This window comes from Pogona vitticeps, chromosome 3 (assembly GCF_051106095.1).
Source record: "Pogona vitticeps strain Pit_001003342236 chromosome 3, PviZW2.1, whole genome shotgun sequence".
Taxonomy (NCBI): domain Eukaryota; kingdom Metazoa; phylum Chordata; class Lepidosauria; order Squamata; family Agamidae; genus Pogona; species Pogona vitticeps.
In genome coordinates this window covers 262,234,924-262,261,099 of record NC_135785.1, presented here as the reverse complement: position 1 = coordinate 262,261,099, position 26,176 = coordinate 262,234,924, and the positions used below count along the sequence as shown (strand labels likewise).

At 42.1% G+C, this 26,176-nt stretch overlaps 1 protein-coding gene across 5 annotated transcripts in view; it reads left to right on the top strand.

Moving 5' to 3' along the window:
• The first annotated feature begins 842 nt into the window (after positions 1–842).
• The window catches only part of FCHSD2 (FCH and double SH3 domains 2), a 158,644-nt gene continuing 133,310 nt past the window's right edge, over positions 843–26,176 (top strand). For 2 of the 5 annotated variants that reach the window (XM_078390219.1, XM_072993448.2), the window contains exons 1-2: positions 976–1,132; positions 5,589–5,686. In XM_078390219.1, coding sequence (XP_078246345.1) covers positions 1,112–1,132; positions 5,589–5,686 — 119 coding nt within the window. In that variant the 5' untranslated portion in view covers positions 976–1,111. Of the gene's footprint in view, positions 1,133–5,588; positions 5,687–26,176 lie in introns of those variants that run through there. The other 3 variants (XM_078390221.1, XM_078390218.1, XM_078390220.1) reach the window with 3 other exon arrangements.

Below are 26,176 nucleotides of genomic sequence, written 5' to 3'. Positions count from 1 at the left end.
GGTTTTTTATTCTTCCTCACGACGCTGACACGCGTATCGTGGTTCAGACGTTACGCAGCCCGGTTCCCTTCAGATGACTCACGGCTGAACCTGTATCGAGGCTCCCCTCCTCTCTCTCTGGCCCGTCCGTGAGGCGAGTCGGCTCCATGTCCGTCAGGCGCCGCCGTGCCTCATGGGCCGCTCAACTCTCTTCCCCCCCCCCACCTCCGGCATGTTTTCCCTCAGGATTTCTCCCTAGGCCGTCTCTCACTCTCTCTCTCTCACACACACACACACACACATACAAAGCAAAACGCTCCTCTCGGCCCCTCACGCCACCCCCATTTCCCAGCTTCTGGCCGGGTTCGAGCGCTGTTTTTTTTTCCCCCTCAGAGAACCGAAGAAACCCTCCTCCTCTTCCCGCCCGTTCAGTTCACGGCACGAGGCGTGAGGGGGTCCGAAGGAGCTCCGCTTGGTCGCCTTCGTTTTATTTTTTTTTCCTCCCTGAGGCGATACTCAGGCAACGGCTTCCTTTGCCACCTCCGGCCCTGTCTGGCGCCCAAATCGCGCTTTCCTCCTCCTTAAACCCCCCCCCACATCTCCTTTCCCTCCCTCCATTCCCCCCCCTCGGCCGGTCTTCGGTGCGCCTGCGCGATCGGTTCCAAGGCCCCGCCCCCCCCGCTCGCCTCCCCTCCCTGCGTCGCCCTGCTGGTCCTGAACTGGGGGTGGGGGGGGCTTTCTCGAGAGGCCGTCGCCGGGGCCACGCCCACCCGCCCGCCGGAGGCCACGCCCACGCGCCCGCCTCTCTGCTGGGAAGCAGGCCGCTCGCTTGCCCGCCCGCCCGCCTCCCCCGGCGCTGCTGCTGCTGCCGCTGCTGGTGCTGCAGAAGGCGAAGGCGGAGGAGAGAGCGGGGCCGCCTCCCCCGGTTCCCGTCCGAGTCTTTCTCCCCTCCCCTTTTTGCCGCCCCCGCCGCCGCCGCCGCCTGCTCCCCTTCCTCCTCCCCCTCCTCCTCTCCCTCCCCTCCCCGTTACTCCAGACACCGCCGCCCGCCGCCGCCGCCGCCGCCGTTTGGGGCGGGGAAGGGATTGATGTGGAGGCCGAGAGCGGCACCGCCGCCGCCGCCACCCCCGCCATGCAGCCCCCGCCGAGGAAGGTGAGGAGGCGAAGGAATAAGGGAGGGGGGAGGGAGAGGGAGAGGAAAGAAAGAGACGGGGAGGGGTCCTCTAGGGGAGGGGGGGCTTCCTTTTACCCCTGGGGGGTGCCTCTGGAGAGCTCAGGTGGGTCTCGGTGGGGGTGGGGGGTGAAAAAGAGGTGGAGGGGAGGTGTGGGGAGAAGAGAGGGGAGGGGGCTGGGGGGCAGGTGTGGGTCATTGGGGGGGACACGTTGTGCTGGAGATGGGGAAGGTGGTGGTCGGGGGGGTTAGGTGGGTTTAGGTTCGGGGAGGCCTGTGGGGCAGGAGGGCAGCTGGGGTGGGGCAAGGCAAGGGGGGAGCTCCCCCCCCGCCGGGTGGATCCTGGGGGAGCCAAGGGGCGAATTGGGATGGAGGATGGCAGGGAGGCTGGGGAGAAAGGGGGGGGCAGCAGGGACCCTCAGGTGGGGCGCGGAAGGTGGACGGGGGGGAAGCAGAGAGTGGGGCTCAAGAGGGCTATGGGGCAAAGGCATGGGGAGGTAGGTATTTGGAAGGAAGGGGATCCGGGGTCCAGGGAGGGTAGTTGCAAAATGTGTATGTGTGTGTGTGGGGGGAGATCTCTCTTCTGCCTGACCCTCTTGGATCGGGGGGGGGGGGGAGGCAGCTCCTGAAAGAGTCCTGGTGGGGCAGCCAGGTGCAAAAGGCAACCATATGGTGGCACCGGGAGCCTCCCCCCTTTCCTTACCGGTGAGTCTAGAGTCTCTGTGCGAGGAAGAACATGGGCTTGTGAAGCGATGGAGTTGTGGGAGGGTGGGGTGGGGGCTTCCGAATAAGCGGCGGGGGGGGGTTGAGAGGAGGGGGATGTGGTGCTTTGGGTGGTGACACAAGAGTTCTGAGGATCGGAGACAGATTGGGTGGGTGGGGGGGTTGACAGCCAGTCACAGTATGTGTTAAAAAAAGAGAAGAGGGTGCAGGTACTGTATGTCTGCATGGGTGGAGGGGAAGGGTATGCAGTTGATGTGGTTATGATTTTCCAGTTTTGAGGAGGATGGAGGATGAATAGGAAGGACACCGAGGTGTGTTGGCAGAGCGAACATGGCCTGAGGCTATGCATCGGCACCATGAGCGGATTTTGGGGGGTCAGGGTGTTGGTAGCCTCTTCCAGGAGACAGTGCATGGAGGCAGGTTGCAGTACACTGATACAGCGCCGACAGGGCTAGGTGTAAGGCTAGGTGTAGCAGCCGTTTGAGGCCACTGAAAAAGGGAGAGAGAGCATCTGTGGCATAAGGTTGCATGCCGTGATTTTGGAGACGCCATGCAGGGGACTAAGAGATGCCTCTGGCAAGGTTGGGAAGGAGCTTAGTTGCAGAGGTGATGATGGTGGTTGATTTGGGTGGTGGGTGGTGTGACACCGGACTCAGATTGCCATGAAACTCACGGGGGTGATGACTTTTGCACCACAGTCTCTTTTGCATTGAGCAAATTGGAGAAAAGAGGAATAGCGTTTAGGTGTTGAAAGCGCTAAGTAGCATGCCTCACACAGCCACTCCTCCTGTTGATCATCGTAGGGGACTAAATGGATCGATCCATTTCAGCTGGCTCCATACATGGTGCAGATTGATTCAAGAGTTACACCAGATTGAGATAACACACTAATAGAAAGTTTCCTTTCTTGTGTTTCATTGGGTCCACCTTGGGTCCTATGAGGAGGAAGGTGGGGTAAAAATATATTAAATAAATAAATGAAAAATAAATATGGCAGTGCAGCCTACAAGGGTGTGTGAGACATTTATCGTACGTCTGTATTCATGGAAAGGAGCTGGGGTGTGAGTGTGTGGAACGAGAACTACAGGGAAGGTTTTGTCTGAGAAATGAGTGCCTGTGGTACAGAAGAGGAAATAAATGGTCATCTTTGTGACTTCAGGGCGTTGTGATGAACAGAGTTGAATTTTCTCGTCTTGGTTAAAGTTAGAAGATGGATTGTAGTGCTTTGGTTGTGAATATGCTATACTGGGCTATCAAGTTTATTTTCTTGTACTATGTAAAGGAGCAAGCCTGTTATTGATATCCTTGTATGTGTGTGTCTGATATGCATATTTATAGGAAATAAATAAATAGTGGGTTATATCAGAAAAGTGCTGAGACCTGGGGTAGGAAGGGGAAGGGGTGCTTGGTTGTGTAAACAAAAGGCTGAGTTGCCTGGTGGATCTGTTATGTTTGAGGGAGGGGCTTAGCATGCTTTTATCTGCCAGTCTGTTGTTTTCAGGGGTGGGCTCAGCCAGAACAAGGGGATTATATTTATGGTAAAGGCCATTTTTAGTTTGCACAAAGCTTGTTTTATATTGCAAGCATGTTTATGCATGGTGAACTGTGCTTTGATTTCACGTGGAGATATTATCTCCATTCCATAGGGTGGGTTAGGCTTGATGAATCTGTTTTCTTGCAGTTCAAATAAAATTCAAGTATGTCTGACTTTTCAATTTAGACTAGCTTGATGGAAGATTTAAATGGTGTGTGTGTGTGTGTGTGTGCACGTGCACATGTGTGTTTGCTTCCCCCCCTCCCCAAGATCTGAGCAGAACTATCTGTCTCCTCTTGCAATCCAAGGATTGGGACATTTTTTTCTTACTGGGGGAGTATTTTCAGACTTGGCATTGTGAGAAGAGAGGTAGGAGGGTTTATGTTAAGTGCTTAAAGAGGATTGCTTTTGCTCTGCTGGAGGGGAGCTCTGCCTCAGCGTTGTTCCTCTCTCTTCTATCCACATGCTTCCCCCTTTATAATAGCAGAAACAGTTAGATTCCTCCCCACACCCTATAGTTATGACAAAAAAGGAAGAATGTTCTTGTCTGTAGGGATTTTTTGGGTTTGGGCTTGAATCATCTCTCTTCAGCCCATGTTATGCTGCTTACCATAGCTTGGAAGACCCTGACCTCAAGACCGTAGTGTCCAAATACAGAGTCATACTAGGCTGCTATATACGGAAGATACAGTTTTTTATGGTGAAACTGTTAAGAATTGCCATTTGAATCTGTTGGACTATCCCTCCAGATGATTACGTTTTAAAGATTCCTGTTTGATGAATCTCTTGTAGCGCTGTAGTATGATTATTGGTGCCATTTTGCATCAATAAACATGCTTAGTGTTGGAGCATTTCTCTCTTCATCTCTTTCTTTCAATATTTGCCATCTTTGTTTCAGGTAGTGTAAAGCTGAATGTCTACAGCCCAACCCTTAATGTGTTCAAGAAGTGAATATAGCTTGATAGCATGGTGTTGTGGGTCTACAGGGTTGAGTTCACATAATGGGCACAGTATCCATAAACTATTGCTTTAATTGCCAGAACAGATTTCAGGTAGAACAGACATGAATAAGCTATAGTTAATAGTATCTTCATTTTAAAAATAGTTTTGAGTCTCTCAGATAAGACCAAGTCTCTCTTCTGAACTTTGGGATTATTTGATGTTTGGAATTTCTGTTTTTGGACCCACACCTTGTGTTTTACTGAGCTGACTTCCTACGATGCATTGTGATCTGACTGTAAGCTGAAATTTCAGTAAATCAGAAGTGAAGGCTTAATATTTCTTTGGCTGGAAACATTGCTTGTGGCAGCTATTTAAAATTAAGGAACTGTTTTTTGGTACTATATTGGTTTCCATTCTGATGGCTTATCTGAAATGTGTGCACTTTGGTAGATAGTAGTTTAGATGTGAAAAGTTATGGGTGTTAGTTCCTTTAATTGACAGACTAAACTTTATTAGTTGTTTGATTAGATATGACTAGATTAAGTATAGCTTTTTGTGTGCCTCCCCAGTAAACATTGCATGTGTTTGCCTCTGCGGTGTATATATGCCAGTTGACTTGTAGGAGGGAGAGGAAAGAACTCTTATGTAGCTCAAGGGCAGGTAGAACCACTTCTGCCTTCAAAATTGTGTAATCATGCAACACACACCCCTTATCTGGCAATGGACCAAAAAGATGGTACAGGAGAAAGATGAGTGATACCTTGTTTTAACACTGGACTTGGAAGTATGTAGAAGAAATGTGAGGGACCCATATTTTCTCCAAAGCTTTATGCAAGAGAGGGCTTTTCCCTGTTCTTCCTTTGCATGTGGGAAAGAGAGAGGATGTGAAGCTCTCTATGCTAACCTTTGGTCTGCCTAAGGCAAAGCTCAGCATAGCAGGAAACCCACTCCTTGGGATCACTGGTGTTTACTGAGAATATGAGGGGAGGAATACATGTGCTGTTAGGGCATCTTAATGTCTAAGAGTGGGATGTGACATGTAGATTGGTAGAAGTCTGTGTTAGAACTTGATGAATAGCCTAGTTTAGTGGAACTGCAAAGTTTTTTGTTTTTTTAAAAAAGCCACGTTTCCCAAAGCTAATTCTGGTATAAACGTTTTGTAATTGCCATTGTGACAGCGTTTGAGAGAATATATTGTATGTTAAAATTACACCTTATTTTGGTGTATTTTTTTTTCAGGTGAAAATTACTCAAGAGCTAAAACTCATTCACTCTGAACAGATGACAAAGCTTCAAGCCAAACATCAGGCAGAATGTGACTTACTTGAAGACATGAGGTAAGGTTTGTAGCAAACACACTCAGATTCCTGTAAGATCTCCTTTTTGGAAGAACATTCGGGTTACAAAACTCCGGGAACTGACGATGGAATTTCCTCTTGGATTTCCTGCTTTTAGATTCTTCAGGCATTGACACAGCTGGAAGTTATAACTGGAATTAGCACAATGCATGTTGCTCCATTTTGAAAAGGGTTGGTTTCAGATATGTGTCATGAACAATCTGACTATTATTGCTGCTTCTTGGCACTATCCTGTTTGCCACAAAAGGCTGTCTAACATTTGCCAGCTTCACCTTAAAAATGAGTAGCAGTGGTAATTGTCCAAAATAGCTTTTAAATAACCTTGTTTAAATTCAGCAATGTCAGTTTGCTTTTATACAACCTTCCTTTTAAAATATCCTCAATACCCATTGATACAGACCTCCTGATTTTATAAACCATAACATTATCTGGCTTTAAATTGTGTGGGCTTTTCCCCCCTTAGCACTTAAGCATTTTTCTTCAGAGCATCCATGGGGATTAATTCATATCTGAGGAGCAGGTTGAGGAATAATCAATGGCAATGTTTACAGACCATTAATTTCTATGTTGGACATATTGTGAAATGTTTAAAAGTTATCTGTGTACCTGCTGTTGCCTCTTACTCCAAGTTCTACATGCATTCCATGTACTAATTGCAAATCAAGCAAGATTGCTTGTCTTATGCAGTAGTGCAAAAAAAAAAAAGGCAATTCAAAGATGCAAGTTCATGAGAGATTAAGCATCAGGCCTGATAACATGTTAGTCTCTGTCAGTTCTTCTGTGTGGTTAAATTAATTTGCTGAGTTAATTTTAACTTGTATATATTATCATTCTGTCTCTGCTGGTGCAGTGTAGTTTTCTGTGGGAAAGATTATTGCTTATTTCATGTGAAAAAAGGGACCAGGTCTCATTTACACAATAAATACTGGTTGATATATGTAGGATTTCTTCCCATACATATGAATTATATTTTTCAATTATGTCACTTGATTGCAAGCCCAGAATCTGTTGATTTCTTTCTCTCAATGTTTTCTTCAGTTTGTTAACATGGAGACTAGAGTAGCCACCTATATGCCACAAGGAATATTGTTTTTAGGGTTCACAATCAGACTTCCAAGAGGCTATGATTGCGGTTCAAGATCGTTTCTTATATCTGTTTAAATATAGTGCAGCGTGTGGTCATAAGATATTTATAGAACATATCAGCTTTGTTTTTAGGGTTACCTTATAGCAGCTCTGGTCCAGTCAGAATATTAGAAAGAGGGGAAAAAAAGGAAACTACTTTAGAAATAGCAGCTTTCTGTAGTTTTTGTGTATGTCCAGAATAAGCATATTGTAAAATGCTATATTGCAGTTAGTAACAAAAAAAATCCTGGTGTAGTTAAACTGGCGGAGGAAAGATGGCAGAAATGGATTTTGACTCAAACACCCGACTACTGGGCTGTTACTCAATGAGCAATCTAAGGGGGGGGGGACTCGTGAATTAGCGGCAACTTTCCACTCAAGTTAAGCTGTTCTCCACCCACTAGTATTAACTAGGCAACAGGATTTTGGCAACTAAGTTTTTTAGTGCTATAGTTTTCATGTCTTCATCAAATCCATTGGCTTAATGGTGTCCCATGGAACATGTAGTTTCGTGAGGGATGTAGCTACTGCCAGCCCTGCAACTGAAGTGCTTAGGATGCCTTTTGAAGCTGAGACCTCGGAGTCCTAAATGGGATGGCAGTGCAGTAATTCTCAAATAAATGGTAGACTAGCCTATTTATGTTTGATATTTTGTATATGTTATATATTGCGTGCATTAGGTCTGCACAAGACAACTAGTGTAACTAGGTTTATGTTCTGAATAGTTATTTCTGTCTCAGCTGTAAAACTTTGAAATGCTAGTTAAAGAGGAAAAGAAAATGTAGAGGAAGAAAAAGCTGAGGATGCTTAGGACAGACATCTGTGCTCTTAGTTCATGGAAAGCAACTGAATCTGGCCTGCTGCTGAGTCTGGAACATTTTTAAGGACCGGGACTCGTTGCTGCAGGAGAGACTGAGTTCTTTAGAATGAAAGAAAATGTACAGTGCAGCGGAATCAGGCTATGTCCTGGTTTCTTTGCAGTCTTAAAGCACCTTGGAGCATTGAAGAGAGTCTCCCTGCCTTCTGCCTGCCGAAGAATATGTATACTAAGAGAAAGCTTGTTCCATGATTGTAGATTTTCATGTAACTGAAACAGTGCTATGTGCCCACGAAAGGGGAACAGGAGCCACAAGCTCTACAGAAATAGTACGTCAAATACGTACTTCAAGAGAAACATTTGGGGGAGGACTCCCTGCTTTAAAAATAAATGCATTCTAGTGCGGACTGAATAGTTGTAGTGGGAGTAATGGTAACCAGCACAATGTGTGTGTGTGTGTGAGTGAGTGAGTGAGTGAGTGAGTGAGAGAGAGAGAGAGAGAGAGAGAGAGAGAGAGAGAGAGAAATGGCATAAAGTGGCTGTGAGCATAGGGATAATTATATGCCTTTAAGTTGATTTCAACTTACAGCAACACTGTTGAGGGGTTCCTAGGTAGAGAGTACTCAGAAGTGGTTTCCCATTCCTTTCTTCCGAGGTTACCCTGGAATTGTGCAGCTTCCTGCAGACCAGTGGTTCTTAATCTTGGGTTATGCAGGTGTTTTTGGACTGCAACTCCCAGAAGCCTTCACCACCAGCCGTGCTGGCTGGGGTTTCTGGGAGTTGCAGTTCAAAAACACCCGAGTGACCCAAGGTTAAGAACCACTGCTGTAGACCACACGAGTTGGTTCTTCAAGGCACAGGTGGGAATCGAACTCCTGATCCAGGTGCTTCTTCTCATTGCTGTCCAGCCAGCTTTGGTGTGAGCATTGTGTCGTTGTTAATGTGCTGCCAAGTCACTTTTTTGGACTTATGGCAACTTTGTGAATGAGCGGCTTCTGAAAGATCCTGTACTGAAGCTTCAGCACTATTAGATGTGAGCATGGTTGACTGGAGTTCTGAGCTGAAACAGTCCAGACTCCAACATTGTTTTTAAACAGGCGTTGTAAAGTTCTTTTCCTCACTGAGAAGTTCACGGTATTCATCTAAATAGCCCACCACTCTTGGAATATCCACCTTGAAGCGAATCGTTTCAGAATTTGCCAGTCTCTCCACCCATTTCTTGGTGATGTGTTTGGCACCAATGCTCGAGATCTTCACCATCAATCAGATGTCCACAGTCCTGTCTTAGTCCCTCTATGCAATTATCTCATCAAAATAAGATTGCCGAATAGCAGCCAGATGGTGCTTCTGCTGTAGGAAGTAGCAGCCTTTAAATCAAAGTCAGAATCCAGAGCAGCAGTAACTCATTCAGTCTTCCTGGTGGGCAGGATCTCGCCACCCTTCACCTCCAAATGGTGAAGTGGGGTCATTTAAATGGTGAAATTTCAGTGTGCAGTGAAGATTCACTGAATGCTTAAAATGTTCTGTTAATTAAGCGTCAACACATTCTTTTTCTCCCCTTGGCCTCCCCTCTGTCAGATCTCTCAAGTATGAGTTGAAAACAACAGCCAGGTTTATTTTTTGGTTTGTTCTGTGGCTGTAAAAAGGTTGTAAATGATAAAAAATAAATGAACTGAATTTCTAGTTGGCCTTTAGGTGGTGATGATTATTCCCATTCTAGCAGTGAAAAGTATCACTCTTGATTATAACATATTTCAGCTGTTTTTAAATGCAGCTCTCCGTAGATGCCAAATATGCATTGTTAATTGTTGGGGATTAATTAGCACTTTTGGTTTTAAATGTATTTGCAATTTAAAATCAGCACCAGAAATGTTAAAGACAGAGAGTGAGGATCTTTATTAGAAAAGGATTTGTAAGGTATCATTTTATATACTTCCAACCCATGCTCTGGTTTATTTTAAAAATCCCAGTGAAATAGGTTAGATTGACTGTACCAAGTCTGTCATGAATTTCACCATTGACTGAATATGGGCCTCCTAGTACACTACACCACAATCCAACATTTATTGCTGATTCCGCAGTATATTTGTAAAAATTTAAACATGCTGAAAAGTACATAATACAAAATTTGTATTTGGAGATACAATTACTAGAAATGCTATGGCAGTAAAATAGATTAAATGCATGTAAAAAGAAAAAGTCTTAAACAAGCAGTACAGTGAGAAAGACAGGAAAATGATTAAAAAATCAGGATATAACCATTAGAATTTTGAACAATTTTTAATAGAGCTTTTGCAAAAATCCTTGTGGCAATCAGTGTGCAAATTAAATGAGAATAAAAACGCTCTTCCACCCAGCAACTAACAATAAGTATGGTATCTTCTCCAGGATATTTTTTGATGTAATTCTAAATAATAGTATCCTAACATTTAAATTGAGGTTTTGGATACCTCGGACAAATAAGATGTTATGTAAGAGAACTTTAAAGGCTTCAACTCTAGATCATATGAGTCATGGATGGTATTGGTCATCCGTCATGACCGTTGACATCATCTGACAATTAATAGCTTTGAAAGCTTGCCCAAGCTTTAGAAAAGTAGGATGGACTGAGTAGAAGGTTCTGTAATGGTTGCTTTTGTTCATACAAAGTCCCCTGTAAAATGTTAATGTTGGGATTACTTCTCTGTATAACCATTTTCTTTGTTTAAAATCCATCTCTCTAAATATACCATAGGAGGGCACGAGTTAGCCGAGTTAGTTTGTATGCATAAACCAGGCAGAACTCCAATTCGGATAGATCTAGAAAGTTTTTTTGCCTGAAAATGTCTGATTTGATAAAATTGCCACGTTCCTAAGCATATCATCAAAGCTGGTGCTATGAGCCAGTGGCCCTATTAACTGTTGATGTTTTTTGGGTCCATGCTAGGTTTCTGTAGCATCTGCTGCAGTCAGGGGCTGCTCAAGACTTGGACAAAAAGTTGATAACTTGCTTCCTTACTTATGGTCCAAACAAAATTTGCCTTACCCAGCTGATGATTAGCATAGGAAGGCTTCCATTGAAATAAGTGCCCTCTCCTTCCTTCATCCTCCATTCCTGATTCTTACAGTCAGTGGTGGTTGTCAGCATGTCATTTTCCCCCCCAGTTTCTTTCCTGATGGTGAACTAACTGTTCTGCACACAAAAAAGTATTTTGTTCCATTTGCATTTCCTGGGAGAGATCCCAGGAACAGATCGCCCTAATGCTGGTTTTCTTGTCCCTCTTTCGTATGATGTGGATCCAGGACATTTCAGCGTTCCATGCCAGGAAAGCTGCTCAAGAGGAGGTGGATTGGGCGTCGCCTTCCTTCTTAGCACCTCTGCTTCGAATAAGCACTCCAGCGAGCATCCACTTGCAGGTCTCCTGCGTCTGGTTCTTTGTGCATGTTGTCTTCACAGGAGTTTCCTGGGCCAAGGAGGAATGAATCGCGCGCTTGTGTGCAGAAGAAAGGCTCGGCCAGCTCATGCGGGAAGTCCTCCCTTCCTGTCGTTCTCTCCACATTTTGTGTTGATTGTAATCTTTTGAGAAGGTTTTTTGGTGCTGATTCAATGATCTTCCATTCATAATAGATTTTTTTGGCTCTGCAGGAATATATTGTGCATAGGAAAATTAGGGGATCCATTGCTCTGTCTTTCATGCATTTAGAATCTTTCTTCAACATACAACAGAAGAAATCTCCAGTGTCTTTTGTTAGGTGGATTAAGAGAATTGGTTTTACAGTCACTTTTCCTGCATACGTATGGTACAGAATATTTGGAAATGAACATAATACTGATGGGATATTCATTATTTCTGTGTCCTAATATGATCTAAAATAGTATGTGGGGGGTGTTGCACATGTGCATCAATGAAGCACATTGGTTTTGTTTGAACCATAAAATGAGTTGAAAGAACATGTTCCTCCTTGTCTGTAGCTCTGATGATACTGAGATAAAATGTGAGAGTGTTTTATGTAGATGAGAAGCAGAATTCAAGTAATTCCTGGGGCTATAGTTTCTACACCCATCTATTTATGCAGGGAACAGATTCAACAAAACGTCTACAACTAAATTAACAGTTCAGATGGTATTCACTGTATATAGCTAAAAACAGGTATACAGTATATGAGATCTGTACAATTGCTGTGCCAGAGATTAGATTCGATTGAACTATTTATGATATTTATTATGTATCCTGAAAAGTATGTGTAATTGATATTATAAGGTGTGTTTATGTTCTTGAAACTGTTGCGCAAGTTACTAATTTGTGTTTTGGCAAATGCGACTAACAAGATTAAGAGCACAGAACTACTCCATAAGTGCTTGACTTTATGTTTACTGTGAACAATTTGAAGAGGAAACTGGAATCCACTCCCAAAGGTCACACGTCTACAAATTAGCTATTTTGGTGACTTAGGAAGATGCATGCAAGCTGCTTCATATAATCTGCATATGCTTGTCTCTTGAAACCTGAATCTCAATTTATTGTGATGTCCTTGGCAGGAATTTCTAGTAAGTATCTGAATCGCATGTTGTTATAGACAGCCAAAATGGTTTGCATATTTGGACTTAACATGTTCATTTATCTCCATGTCAAACAATTTGTAAAGAATCACTTTACTCCTTCAGGTATTGGAAGTAATTTGATGTTGAAATAAATGAAAAATTGCAAGCCATAAGGGTGTAGATTTGGCTGCACAGTTCATCTTTACTGGGTAGTCAGAAGGTTGCTTGTCTTGGGATATTTTTTATCATGCCTTCTTAAGCAGGAAGCTAAAACCTCCCATCATGCACTCAAGCTTACATTTCATTATACACATGTGGTCCAAAATGAAAGCATTTCTTGCCTTATGCATTTCTTAGCATAAGTTCTTAGCAGAAGCAGCATGCACATTTAAATGTACAGAATTCTCTCCCTGGGGATGCAAACACCAAAGGTAAATCCACAACAGCTCTGAAGTTTAGACTTCAAAACTTTAGCTCCAAATAGTTAAAATTTAAAAACCACGTAGCCCTTTTTTGTTTGCTATAGGACAGTGAACCTTTGGCACGCGGGCCACAGCTGGCATGCAGAGCCCTCTCTGTGGGCACGTGAGCCATAAGTCGCCGGATCGCTACTCCCCCCCCCGCAGCCAAACCTGAGGAGGAGGCTGTAGCCGTCGTGCTGACGTCTCGACAGGCAGCGGGCCAGGATCCGGAGCAGCTGGCCCTGGTGGCGGATCCAAAGTTGAGTCTGGAGGCACCTCCATGCCTGGGATTCCCCCTTCCATTGCCACTTCCACTGCTGCCTGCTCCCCCCCCCCTTTGGGCACTTGGGCCCAAAAAGGTTCTTTGTCACTGCTATAGGAGATGCCGTGGTAGCTAGTACTGCCCATGAAAGCGTCAGAAGCACATTGCATAAAGGGGTTGCTATTCTCTTCAAGGCCTGTCTATGTACACTCAGTAGTTCACCTGCATGAAGAAAGGTAGCAAAGCAAGGACCCCTAGGCCAGCCGAAGAGAGTGGTAATTGGCGGATATGTATTTTCAGTGTACAGAGGACTCAGACCTTTGATCTGTTGTTGCATATATGCTCATGCATTCCCTATACAAAACTTGAGCACAGAGGAATTCACTTTTGAGTTCTTGGCTATTTATGTAATAAGATCCTGAGCTAGAAGTACTGTACTGTATAGCAGTGGTCCCCAACCTTGGGCCTCCAGATATTCTTGGACTACAACTCCCAGAAGTCTTTGCCACCACCTCTGCTGGCCAGGATTTCTGGGAGTTGTGGTCCAAAAACATCTGGGGACCCAGGGTTGGGGACCACTGCTGTATAGTACAGTATTGGCTACTTACTTACAAAGGTTAGCAGCAGTGGGTTTTTGCTGGATTGGAGTAAGGTTCTTCTAACAATACCTTAGATATTTCTTTTAGATCACAGCAAAACGCATCTCTGATGGTCCTTACTGTTGGCTGTCTCTTTTGTCTAACTTTGTACTCTGTGTTAGACATGGAAGTTGTGTTTTGTATTTTATGTTCATGAACTTTTCTATTGCTTTTTAAATTATGTGATTAATTCCTTAATGCCAGCCAATGAAAGTCACTATTTCTCGAAGATTGCTTTGCTGTGGAAGGGAGTTTGAACATGACTTGGCCATACACCCACTGCTTCATAATGATTCTGCATATTGAAATTAACCTTACTGAAGCTGTGCCACAAATAATGCTTTTGGAAATCCTAATTTTGCTGTGTATGCGCATATATTGTTGTTGTAGACCAAGGGCTAGGGCTTTGGTTATAGTTTCCCCTTGCCATAATTGAATAATTGAAGTTGAAGGATTCCAAATTTGGCCATCTGATCTTGGTTTTAGATTTCCTACTTTTCAAACAATAGCTATACTGCAGTCCAGTCTAGAGGATTTAATAAGTCTCTTCTTTTTGCTGGAAAGCGGTGTGTTTGTGTGTTATTAAGTGTCTATCTGACAGACCACAGAACATAGCTGGTTGGTTGAATTTGGCTTGGTAGGTTATAAATTGTGTATAATCTCTTGCCAGAACACAGCACCCTCTATCCACCAGCTCCCACAAAACAGCTTGTCTATTCTGGACTGTAGTGTACTTTGCACAGATGTTCTATATAGAAAGAGCATTTATAAGGCATATAGTCTGGGGAGCCTTGTGTATTAATTCATAGAGTAGGTTACCTCAGTGTGACACTTGAACTAGAATTATGTATTATGCTCAGACAAACCAGGATTTTTTAAAAAATAAAAAAGTTGAGGACTAGCTTAATACTTAGTAGTCCTGAGTTTGCACATTATGATAAGCGGTTGACACCTTCTTTATTTTGCGACTCTTAAGGAGGGAAGGCGGAGAAGTATGGATTTGTGAGCCTGAGCATGCTGTTTATTCACATTTTAATTTAATTATTCAGAATTCCTGACACAAAGCAATATTCGAACATGGCCATTGAGGTCACATTAAGTGCTTTAAGAATACTTATGGGCTGGTTGGGTAAATTATGCATTTTATAATATTAGAGTTGAGCTGCAGGATAGCAGCAAGTTCATTCCTCCCCCCCATCCCATCCAAATTTTACTGCTAGACCTAAAATACAGAGGTCAGATCTATTATGAAAAAAAGCATGTTTTCATAAAGCCATAAAACAAATCCCAGAGAAAACATTGATGAATTTCATATTCATGCTACCCAGAGCTTTGTTCTTAATAGTTCCTATATATTTGTGAAGTTACTGATAATTCTTTGAGATTCTTAATTTACGCTTAGAGAACTGTACTTCTGATGGGGCGTTAAATCACAGTGGCCAAACTCCAGTAGAGTAAAGTGCACTGATGTAAAGGAAATGGCATTGTCCAACACAGACAAGTTGCAGATAATCAGTGTTCCTGTCTCAAGCCTCATTAATAAACAGAAACTCTACTGCCAGGTGAGGTCATCTGTTATGCCAGCATACTTTACTCAACAGACTTTGGCCCTGAAATGTTTAAAGGTGATTTAACCTCAATATAGATATCCTCTAAAGCAAGATATATTTCATCGAGTTTCTGTACAATGAGTATTTCAGCAGGAAAATGGAAATGCTGCCGGTCTAGTTTAAAGAGCCTAGCTGTACAGAAGATTAAGATTATAGTGATAATAAATATGAGCTGCTACTTAGGGCTAGCTCAGATGCCAAAGGATAGTTGTATAAGAAAAACAAATAATATTTTAATACTTGGGTGTATGCCTTGGGCAGAATACGAAGCCTAGCTATTTATTGACTGCAATATACCATTTATGCCTCCCAAAATGGATATAAAACTATTCAAGCAAAAACATGAATCCATGATGTTAGCCATAACAAGGTAGTAACAAGTTACACAAATTCCACACAATGATTGGGTAAATTTTTAAAATTATTGTACTTTTATTAGAGAAACGAACTTCAAAATCGAGATGTTCATTAGACATAAGCTACAGTATATTAATTGCGAGTGGAGTGGGACTTTTTGGCAATCACTCATTCATACAGTCATATTAAGTTAGAAGTGCTTTCATGGCACAAAACAGCAGCAGTAGTATTTATTGTAGACAGCCAGCAGGAGAAGGTTACTTCATTCAGCCAGAATAGAACTGGTGCTTATTTTTATACAGTTTTACATAGTAATCTAAGTCGAGTAACACTGCAGAGGGCTGCTCTGGAAATTCTTCCAGCAGACATAATGAGTTAGTGTTCCACAACTGTAAACCACACCCTCTTAAAAATATTGTACATCTTTACCTTGCATGCTACACTAAGTATACCATGTGGAAAGGAACATGGGTAAATAGCATTGAAAGTGTATGTCCTTAAGTTCATATTGATGACAACAAAAAACCTCCAAACAAACAAAAAATCCCTTTTGCACTAATCTAACCGTGACTCTAGCAAGAATTCTGAAACACATCAGACTTCTTTACTTGCACAAACCTTCTATATACTGTACTCCTTTACTGTTTGTGCAGTTTAAAATAAACAAATTATTGGTGTTTACTATATCCCATTGTTGTATACAAGTGACCTAAACATCCTTTTCAACTTTGCACTTCCAATACCAGCTTCTGAATCTGCCTTCAGCTGTTAGAGGATTTTTGTTTGTTTGCTATGTAAGAGGCTGTCTTGTGTTTGGATAATATTGCACCTGAGCACCTAGTGGAAAACCTAAAAATAAGTCGGCAGGCGCATGGCTCAGTGGTTAAATTGCAGCGAAGATTCTGCTCACAACCTCAGTTAGGTCCTGGGCGCTCAGGTGGAGCTGGCTTGTGGTTGACTCAAGCTTCCATTATTCCAAGGTTGGTAAATTGAGTCCCGTCCGCCCCGGGGGGGGGGCAATGTGTAGCCTGCATAATTAAATTGTAAACTGCCCAGAGACTGTTTTAAGCACGGTGGGTCAGTATATAAACAACACACTTTGCTTTAAACTGGGAATTGTGATCTTGGCTGAGATTAGGAGAAAAAGAGGGGGGGAAATTTCATAAATTAGTTTTGTGGGTGATGTTTGGAAATATTACATTTAACCTTCTATCTGCCTTAAGTGTATTTGTAGTTTTATATTTAGAAGTAACGTTGCCTCTAAGCTGTGCAACTTGCTCAGTGATGTATTGGCGCCGTGCACCCGCAGTTAGTGTTGCCACTCCTTTGGTTCTGGTTCCGGCTGGGACTGCATGTGTGCAAGCGGCAGGGTTTCTGTGCTCAGTGCTGGTGGAAAATTAGAGGGAACTTAGTTTAGAAGAGAAATCCTGTATTAAGAGGCCTTCTGCACAACATGCCCAAGTGGTTGTTGGATTTTGCTACTTAAAGAAACAAACTCTTTAATTTTAAACGCTTCTAGAGTTTGTTTCTTTAAGTCTTTACTGCTTTTCTTGTGATAATTGCTACAGACTTGTAATTTTTGAAAAAGCAGATGTATCGCATAGGTTTCTACCCTGGGGACTCTTTATAAAGAATAATATTTTAGTTTCTGCCACTCCTTGGTTCTGTCTCTTAATTACTCTTCTAGTAATGTTCCCTTAAAAAAAAAGAATTTAAGAAAGAGAAACATCTGCACTTAGTAATTATTCCTTATTACATTTGTCAGGCTGTTGTGGTGATTTGTTGGGCGGCCTTTGCACCTGAGTGTGAAAGTCCAGCCTTACAACACATTAAAGCAAAGCAAAAGCAAAGTGTGCTGCTTATATACTGCCCCATAGCGCTTCAAGCACTCTCTGGGCGGTTTACAAGTTAATTATGCAGGCTACACACTGCCACTTTAAATACGAGTACACTTTAGTTTCAGGAATGAGTTTGTTGGACATTTCTTTCTCTTCTTCCTAACACTTTCTAGCTAAAATAGTACCGATGGCATGGCTTGTGAAAAACCTTTTATGCTGAAGCAACATCCCTAACATCTTAAGTTTTCAGAAATAAAAGTTGGCAATTAGGCAATTCTTTAACCTTTAACCTTAGAACGGCAGAGATGGAAGGGACCCTATGGATCGGAGTCCAGCCTCTCTCTCTCTCCCTCTCCCTCCCTCTCCCTCCCTCCCTTCCTCCCTCCCTCCCTCCCTCTCTCTCTCTCTCTCTCTCTCTCTCTCTCTCTCTCTCTCTCTCTCTCTATCTATCTATCTATCTATCTATCTATGAGGGGCTATGAGGGTTTTGCCCATAGCCCGATTCACACTTGGGCCATTTACACCACTTTCTATTAGTGTACCTAGTATCTGATTAATGCAGTTAAAGGTTTACTTTAAACAGCACCATGCAGAAGTGCATACAGTAGAGGTATTTGTAAACCACGCAGTCAATCAAATAATTATTCTTTTGATTTTAAAAGCTGTGGAATAGAATTAGCCTATCTGCCTGAAGCAGAATATTTCTGTAATCAAATCAGAAATGTGTGTTTCTTCTTGGGGGAAAAATGTTGCATTCTGTCATGCATTGTGTGATATTTATGAAATATTAATCAAAATGGCATAGCTCATACACAGAGCTATGTCTTAATATGCTTTGGACTGGCATTCTACTTGTAGAAACAGGCAATCTCAGCCTTCCTGGTTTTGGCTTTGGGAATGTGATTCAACATAAACTTTTTCACATGATTAAATCTGCTTTTCTTGAAACCATGGACACTCGGTGTTCTTAAACTGCCATTTACTGTATGTAGTGTGGAGTTTTGACCGCTGAATAATGTATTGAGCATGAGCCTATAGCAGTGTTGCCCCTGCGTGGTCTTGGCCAAGTCAGAAGGTTTCGTGCCAGTTAGCCTGTTTGTTTGTTTTAAAGAAAGGTAATTAGTCACTTTCTTCATTACAGCTAAGCAATATGTTGTATCCCCCTGTCAGATTAAAACCTTAATAGGTTTGAGCACCTCAGGGAAGCCGAGAGCAAGTCCATCAGGAGGCTAGATTCTGTTAGAAGTCTGAACTCCTAACGTGGTCACCCATGAAGGAGCAGTCAAAGCTGAGACACCAGACTACAATACATCCAATCTCTTCAAGCTTAATGGTCACATCAGCAGAAGATAATGGACAGTTCCAATGGTGATAGAGGCTGAGGAACTTATGGAGGTCAGCTGCTGGACAGCAGTAGTAATGGGAGGTGACATTGGCAGAGGAGCTTTTACAGACAGTGCCAGCAATACTGCAGCTAACATGTCAGTAGTGTGCAGAAGAAACAGTGGTCACTGCTTGTGAATATTTACATCTCAAAAACCATGATAAGGCAATCCAAAATGATACAAGAGATAGTGCTGGAAGGTTAAGACTCCCAGATCAGAAAGCACTGAAGCATCTACTGAAGAAGAGCAAATAAGTGAAAGAACAAAGGTAAGGAAGAGCAGTGAATGCAGTAAAAGAGTGTTCCATTTCTAGTGGGTGCAGACACAAAAGGACAATCCGGCACATTGTTACCAAGTGTCCTTATACATACATGTATAATTCATGTGCCTAGAATAAGCATGTAGTGATATGGTGTTCAGCCTAGAAGCATGGTGTGTGGCGGCAGGAATTGCAATGCCATGTATTGAAGAGAAAAGGCACCAACATGCAAATATTGCTTATTGAAGTCCTTCTATATTTGTGACCCAGAAATTATAGGGAAGCATCAGAGTTACAGGGACTGTCTTTCTTTAAATATCCTGGCCCTTGAAGACTACCGTTGAAGGCACAAAAGGGTGATGCTGGAGACCAAGTGCTGCCTTTTTGAGACTGGTCTTTCAGATGGCAAATATAAATGGAATTAAGAAGAAGGAGATTGGGGGAGAAATCTGCGGAACAGGGTGAGGGAAAGCTGCGTGTGGCAAATGAACTCTCTTGAGTTAGTAGCAAAAATAAAAACCTTGATTTCCCTAAAATCAAAATAGGGGGAAGTAATAACGGGGTTAGCAATGGGCTCACCATGAATGTTGACAGCAGAAGCACAGAGTGCAAAGGGTTGATCTGTGTGAAAAGTTTAGATATTGGTCTTGACCCTAATAAATGTTGACTATTAATGTATTCGTGGTAGTATTTTGATGTGGAACTGTCCTTGGTGGCCAATCATGAGTGTACCGTAATAATTTCATTGGTGTTAATGACTGGGCAAGAGAGAACCATCTTCATATTCCAGAGGCCCCATGCTTGTTGTGCGGAAGTGTAATTCCCACCTCTGGAATGTGACAAAAGAGGACAGGGCCATGTTTCTTTCTTTTTGTATCTAAATTTTACTTGCCATTTTTTATCAAGCCAATGTGGGAGTTACCAGAGTAAAGCACTAAACAGCAGCAAGCTTGGATTCCATGTTGACAGTAGCTTGTCTATAAAATAGCACAACTGTACATGTGTCTTAAGTTCAAAGGTTGTGTTGGCATGAGATTATTAGGTGTGTTTTTTTTTAAATAGGATAGTCGTGAAGTGTGTGGCTGCATCAGGCAGAACTGTGTGGCAAGTTAAACTGCATTATACTTCTAATGTGTTTGTCAAATAAGGTGTAGTTCAGAAGTTATTCCAGGAATTCTTGACTATATATAACAATGCCTTCTATCACTCCATCAGAAAATCCAGGCATTGGTAAATACCATGACCTTGACATGTGTCTGAGCTGTAATCCATTTACAAATATTAGAAAACAGTTCTTTGATGATATGCTATTGTTGTCTCTGGAAAATCATAGGACTGCAATAGAGTAACGCAAACACTGGATTACTAGTGTAATCCACTAAGTATGTTTTAAAAATCTCTTTGAGAGTCTGAAGTAGTGTATCTATTTTCTTGATCATGATGTCATTTTGCTACTACAGGTTATGGTGAACACGCTGCTTTGGAGGATTTGAAAAGACTATTATGCCGAACTTGCCGTGGGTAATTGCAGCTAATAGATGTGTTGTCGGACTGCATCTCAGTTGGGTGCATGATTGGGCATGCCGCTGAGACTTGCTTCAGCACCACATCAGTTAGCTGCAATTAGCTGCTTACAGGTTGTGGAAATCTTATTTGAACACCAGTGTGACACTGATTATCCGATCACGTGTGAGAGGACACTTCTATTGTGACCTGCAGAATGTAGTGGACAGATGTGGAAAAATAGGAGTGGATTAGATAAGCCTTTAATTTGACCGAGGAAGATTACTCTCACTTTCTTAAATGGTTATGGCTGCCTAGAATTTTGTGGATAATTTTAGTGGGGAGGGGGAATCAATGATGCTTTAAAATCAGATTGATTTCAATAAAAACAAAATTTAAAATTTAAATATTTATTTAAATCAACTTGATTTAACTCAGATCCCTCCCGGGCGTATGCCACCTGTGTTTTTTGGCTCCTGTAACTGGAAAAATCAGAGACTCTCCCCATAGCTCAGTGACGGTGCGTATGTTCAACATGCATAATAAAGTCCCAAATCACAACAGGTAGGATGCTTTAATGGCCCCGTCTTTTCCAGGTATGACAAAAGTGGTGTTGATTTTGATTTGCACAACTATCAACGGCTCAGGGTGTATGTTAAAGACTACCTTCTCATTTATTCATTGTGATCTTGATTGCTCTTGACTGCCAGTTTCGCACAAAGCTTGTACAGCATTAGACTCTTCTGGCACTCCTTTTCTTGGGAGACTTGCCAAGAGCTTAAGTATTTCCTAGAAGCGCTGCAATACATTTTTTGCAGCAACTATTATAATTGGAGGTAATTGTAATTCTGATAATGTTTCTTATTATGGAGCCAGGAGGCTTTTGAGTCTATTGAAGGAGACAAACCGAGCATGGGAATATGAAAGGTCGCTATATATTTAGCCAATGATTTGGTTCCTGGAGCATAATCCTGTCTACACAGGCTGGCAGCTGCTCTCTAGGTCATCAGACCAGATACTTTCCCGGCTCTGTCTGGAGATATTAGAGAGTAAGCCTAGGAGGCAGAGGCAGTGACAGATTTTACCTTCTTGGGCTCCATGATCACTGCAGGTGGTGACAGCAGCCACGGAATTAAAAGATGCCTGCTTCTTGGGAGGAAAGCAATGACAAACCTAGACAGCATCTTAAAAAGCAGAGACATCACCTTGCCGACAAAGGTCCCCATAGTGAAAGCTATGGTTTTCCAGTAGCAATGTATGGAAGTGAGAGCTGGACTCTAAAGAAAGCTGACCGCCGAAGAATTGATGCTTTTGAGTTATGGTACTGGAGGAGACTCTTGAGAGTCCCCTGGACTGCAAGGAGAACAAACCTATCCATTCTGCAGGAAATCAACCCTGAGTGCTCACTGGAAGGACAGATCCTGAAGCTGAGGCTCCAATACTTTGGCCCTCTCACGAGAAGACTCCCTGGGAAAGCCCCTGATGTTGGGAAAGTGTGAAGGCAAGAGGAGAAAGGGGACAACAGAGGACGAGATGGATGGACAGGGTCATCCAAGCGACCAACATGAATTTGACCCAACTCCGGGAGGCAGTGGAAGACAGGAGGGCCTGCCGTGCTCTGGTCCATGGGGTCACAAAGAGTCGGACACAACTTGACGACTAAACAACAACAACAAGCCTAGGATCTTTTGCACACAAGACTTCATTCTCTATCACTGAGTTACAGGCCAGTTTTTTGTCATGTTACACTTTGCTTGGAGGCTCCAGAACCCATGAAAAGTTATGATAGTTGCTCCTGGGAGAAAGAATGGGTCATACTCACAGCTGACCGAGAAAGGAAAAAAAATCGTCCTGTGAGCAATCCCCTATGAGTTTCTAATGGATTTTCTCAGTTTGCATATCATGTTCATCAGGGAGAAGAAAGATGATCCAGGTGATCATCTTCCGTGGATGACAAAGCAACTGTTGCCTTTTTTGGGACTCCCTGAAGAGTCCATGTTTCTTTCCAACCATTTCACTGTATTTTTTTTCCAACTGCTTTTAATATTGGTATACTTTTTAATATTGGTATACTTCTTGTTTTTCGCTTTAATACTGCCTTTTAATGACGTAAGCTGCCTCTTTATACTCAATTGTTCTTAGCTTTAACCATTGTCTTTTAATGATGTAAACCACCCTTGTACACCCATTGTTTTCAGCTTTCAGTATTGTCTTTCCGTTATGTAAGCCGCCTTTCAAGGAGAAAGGCAGGGTAAAAATAATTTAAATAAAATAAAGGAATGAATGAATATGTAGCCAAATACATTTTATAGGCAGATTCTGGAAAGTTCTGTTGCAACCCCAGAGTTTGGGTGAGTGCGTAGGAGAAGAATATACTGTATACTTTCTCGTCCCACGAGGCAATCGTCTAGCGAGGCACCACTGTATATATTTACAGCTTTGTTGATTATATTGGATAGCGAGCCGCCAAACCGTTGCTCATATTGTGGCATGATAAACGTTGGTGGTTGAGGCAGTGGCCTCCTCGGTTTTGCAAGGTGAAAGTAGCTGCAGGAAACGCATTTTGAGACCCAAACATTAATATACAAATGGTATGTGAATGAACAAGCCCTTTAATGGTGCAGTTATTATCTGCTTACTCTTAGAGCATAGGAGGGAACAGGATTAATTGGGTAGAAATTGCTTCAGCTATTTTTCTGCTTTGTTTGGTGAAAAAAAAATAAAGAGGAAGCTTAATTCTGTTTAGGGTGAAATGCTTACTAAAGCTGGGCGATGCATTTGTGGATCATTTTCTAGTGTATTCATTATTCCTCGTACATAAAATGGAGTGCAGCTGATGCTAACAGCTTTCATTTCCCTTCACGCACTTCAGTGTCCCCCCCTGCCACCACCCCCGCCCCGGGAAAAGCCATCCGTCTCTGTGCGCTATTATGTCTGGGAGGCAGCGTTCTTCTAAGCTTTTGGTGCACCCCAGTGCCTCTCTGATGAAAGCAGAATTGCTGCCTTGAATTTACTACTTCTGTTGCTGTGGGAATTCTAGATGCCCCAAACTGATTTTTTAAAAAGCTCTGTTGCTAATGGCAACTCAGCCTAATCCCTTCCTGTATATGGTATATGGCTTACCGACTTTGACGGAATACTGCAGTCTAGAATGCATTTCTTTTATTCATTGTGTTTACATATCTGTGAAGAAACTATGTACTGTATACAGTATGTGTGGCAAAAATTGAGTGTGGTGTTAGGTTTTCTTTTTGAATTAGATGGGTAAAGTAAGAGAATTATACCTTCTGCTGAGAGCGTAGGCAAAAAAAAAAAAAAGCTTGCAGTGTTCAAAGGTTGGGCTGGCAGGCTGACAACCAGCTGTAGAAATGGCCTTACAGCAAAGCAGAGAATATGGTTTCTGTTTTATATCCCGAGTAAATAGCTGGGGCCTTCGTACCCTCTTAAGTCCTTTGGCCAAAACCTGGCTTCATACGCTCACTCTCCACATCCCGGAAAGACAGAGGCCCAGCAAAGCCCTTTGCTGGTCCTTACAGGTCCCAGTCATCTGTGGCGAGCTTGATTTCTCATCTCCCATGTGATTTCACATGGGAGCATGCTCTCAGCTGACACCAGCAAAGCCTAGCTGATTGCTGGCCAGCTTCCCTCTCTCTGCCTCTTCCCTGCACAGGTGAATGGCATGGAAATGCCTGCAGATGACAGATGGGTTTGGCAGAAGGTGAGAGAGTGGCATTCAAGGGAATCCCCACTGTTTTTGCCAGTCGCTGGTTGGAAATAACCAGGGGTGAGTCCACTTATATCACACTGTAGCATTATAAGGAGCAAAGAAGGCACTGGAGCTTTTGTGGGCTAGAAAGTCCTTGATTTGCTCACCCACCCACACAAAAAATGAGTTTTACAGAACTGGAAGTGTATTTCTTGCCACTTCTACTTGCACTTACTTAATTATGTAACAAAGGGAAATCACATAAGTAAACAATCGTAACAGTTTTTCCAGACTATCTATCGTTACTACTCTCTGCATTCCTTTGGACCTTCTCATACTTACTTCCTTTATCTATACTTTTCAGTCCATATTTCGGATCCAGTTATAAAACCGTTCCCATTTTTGAGTCCTTTTCGAGATGATCTTTTATTTAATGCTTCTGTTAGAAAATCCATCTCTGCCACTTCCAGTATCTTTTCTCTCAATTCCTCCAGATATGGTACCTCTTATTTCTTCAGATATTTTCCATATATTATCCTCGCTGCTATAATTACATGTATTATCAAATATCTCACATCTTTATCTACATTTTCAGTCATAATATTCGGTCAAAACAATGTTAACATGTGTTATCAAATATATTGTTTTTTCATCCACTATTTCAGTCATAACAGTCAGTTTAAAAAATTCCAGTTTAAATGGTATCACATAAGATAATTTTTGGTAACCTTTCATGTATTGATCTACAATAACATTTTGCTTCCCTACATGTCCACCACATGTGATAAAAAGTACCCTCCTGCATTTTACATTTCCCACATTTTTGGAGTATTCTTATACATTTTAGACAATTCAGTTGGATTCATATGCCATCTATAAAACATCTTCTATATATTTTCTTTAAAGTTTACTGATTTTGTAAGTTTAATATTATTCTTCCAAATGTATGCCCACTGTTCTAAAGCAATACTATGACCAATATTTTGTGCCCACACAGTATTTCACCACTTCATCTTCCATTTTCATATTTAAGAAATATTCGTACATTCTTTTAATTATTTTATCATTTGTTTCTAACAATAGTTTATCAAATGTCGTTCGTTTTTCATAGAAACCCATTATTTTGTCTTTTGCATACCTGAAGTCTAATTGTAATCTCATCCACCAATCTAAAAAATGTTTTTGCTTCTCTTACTCCTCTCTAGTCTTTAACGTCCCTTCTTTCTTAAGCAAATCTCTACATCTTATCAGTCTTATTGAGTTTATTAAAATAGGTTGTGTAAATGCTTCTAATGATGACACCCATTTTATTATATATGATAGTTTATTATATATTTGTTTTTGTTTCTTGTTCCAAGTACATAAAAAGATTTTCTTATCATATTGTTATTGAAAACTTTATACTCTTTACCTTTCAGATACCATAGAAAGGCATGGTTCACAACGAAGAAGCCAAAATAAGGACTCTTTTGTTAGAATAATTAGCCATTGTGACTACACCATTTCTCTTCATTCTAAGCGGTAGAGTCATATGTTCTGCTTGCAAAATCTTATATGGAACATTTTTGTACACTGCAATGGGAGCAGTGTGATAAGGTTGTAAGTTACAGCTTCAAAGTGTTGCTAATAGTACCACGTTTCCTTTGTGGTTTTTTAATAACCTTTTATCTGTAATAAATGACAGTCGGAAAGAAGAACTGGTGTCTTGTTGAGTGGAGTTAAGATAAACTGTACAGATTGTGATTGACTGAGTAGACCAAATCTAGACTAGTTGATCATGTAACCAATATCCGTCTATAGTCTGTTGTTGTTCCTCTCCTACTGACTGCAGGACTGCTATTTTGACTTTGCAGGTGAATCTGAAAGTAATCAAGGAGGACAGAAAGAGAAGTCTTTTTCACTTTTAAAGTGGTGGCTATGCTTTCAAGCCTGGGGCCATCTAATTTATGTAATACTCCTTGCATAACAGATTATGAATCAAAATGA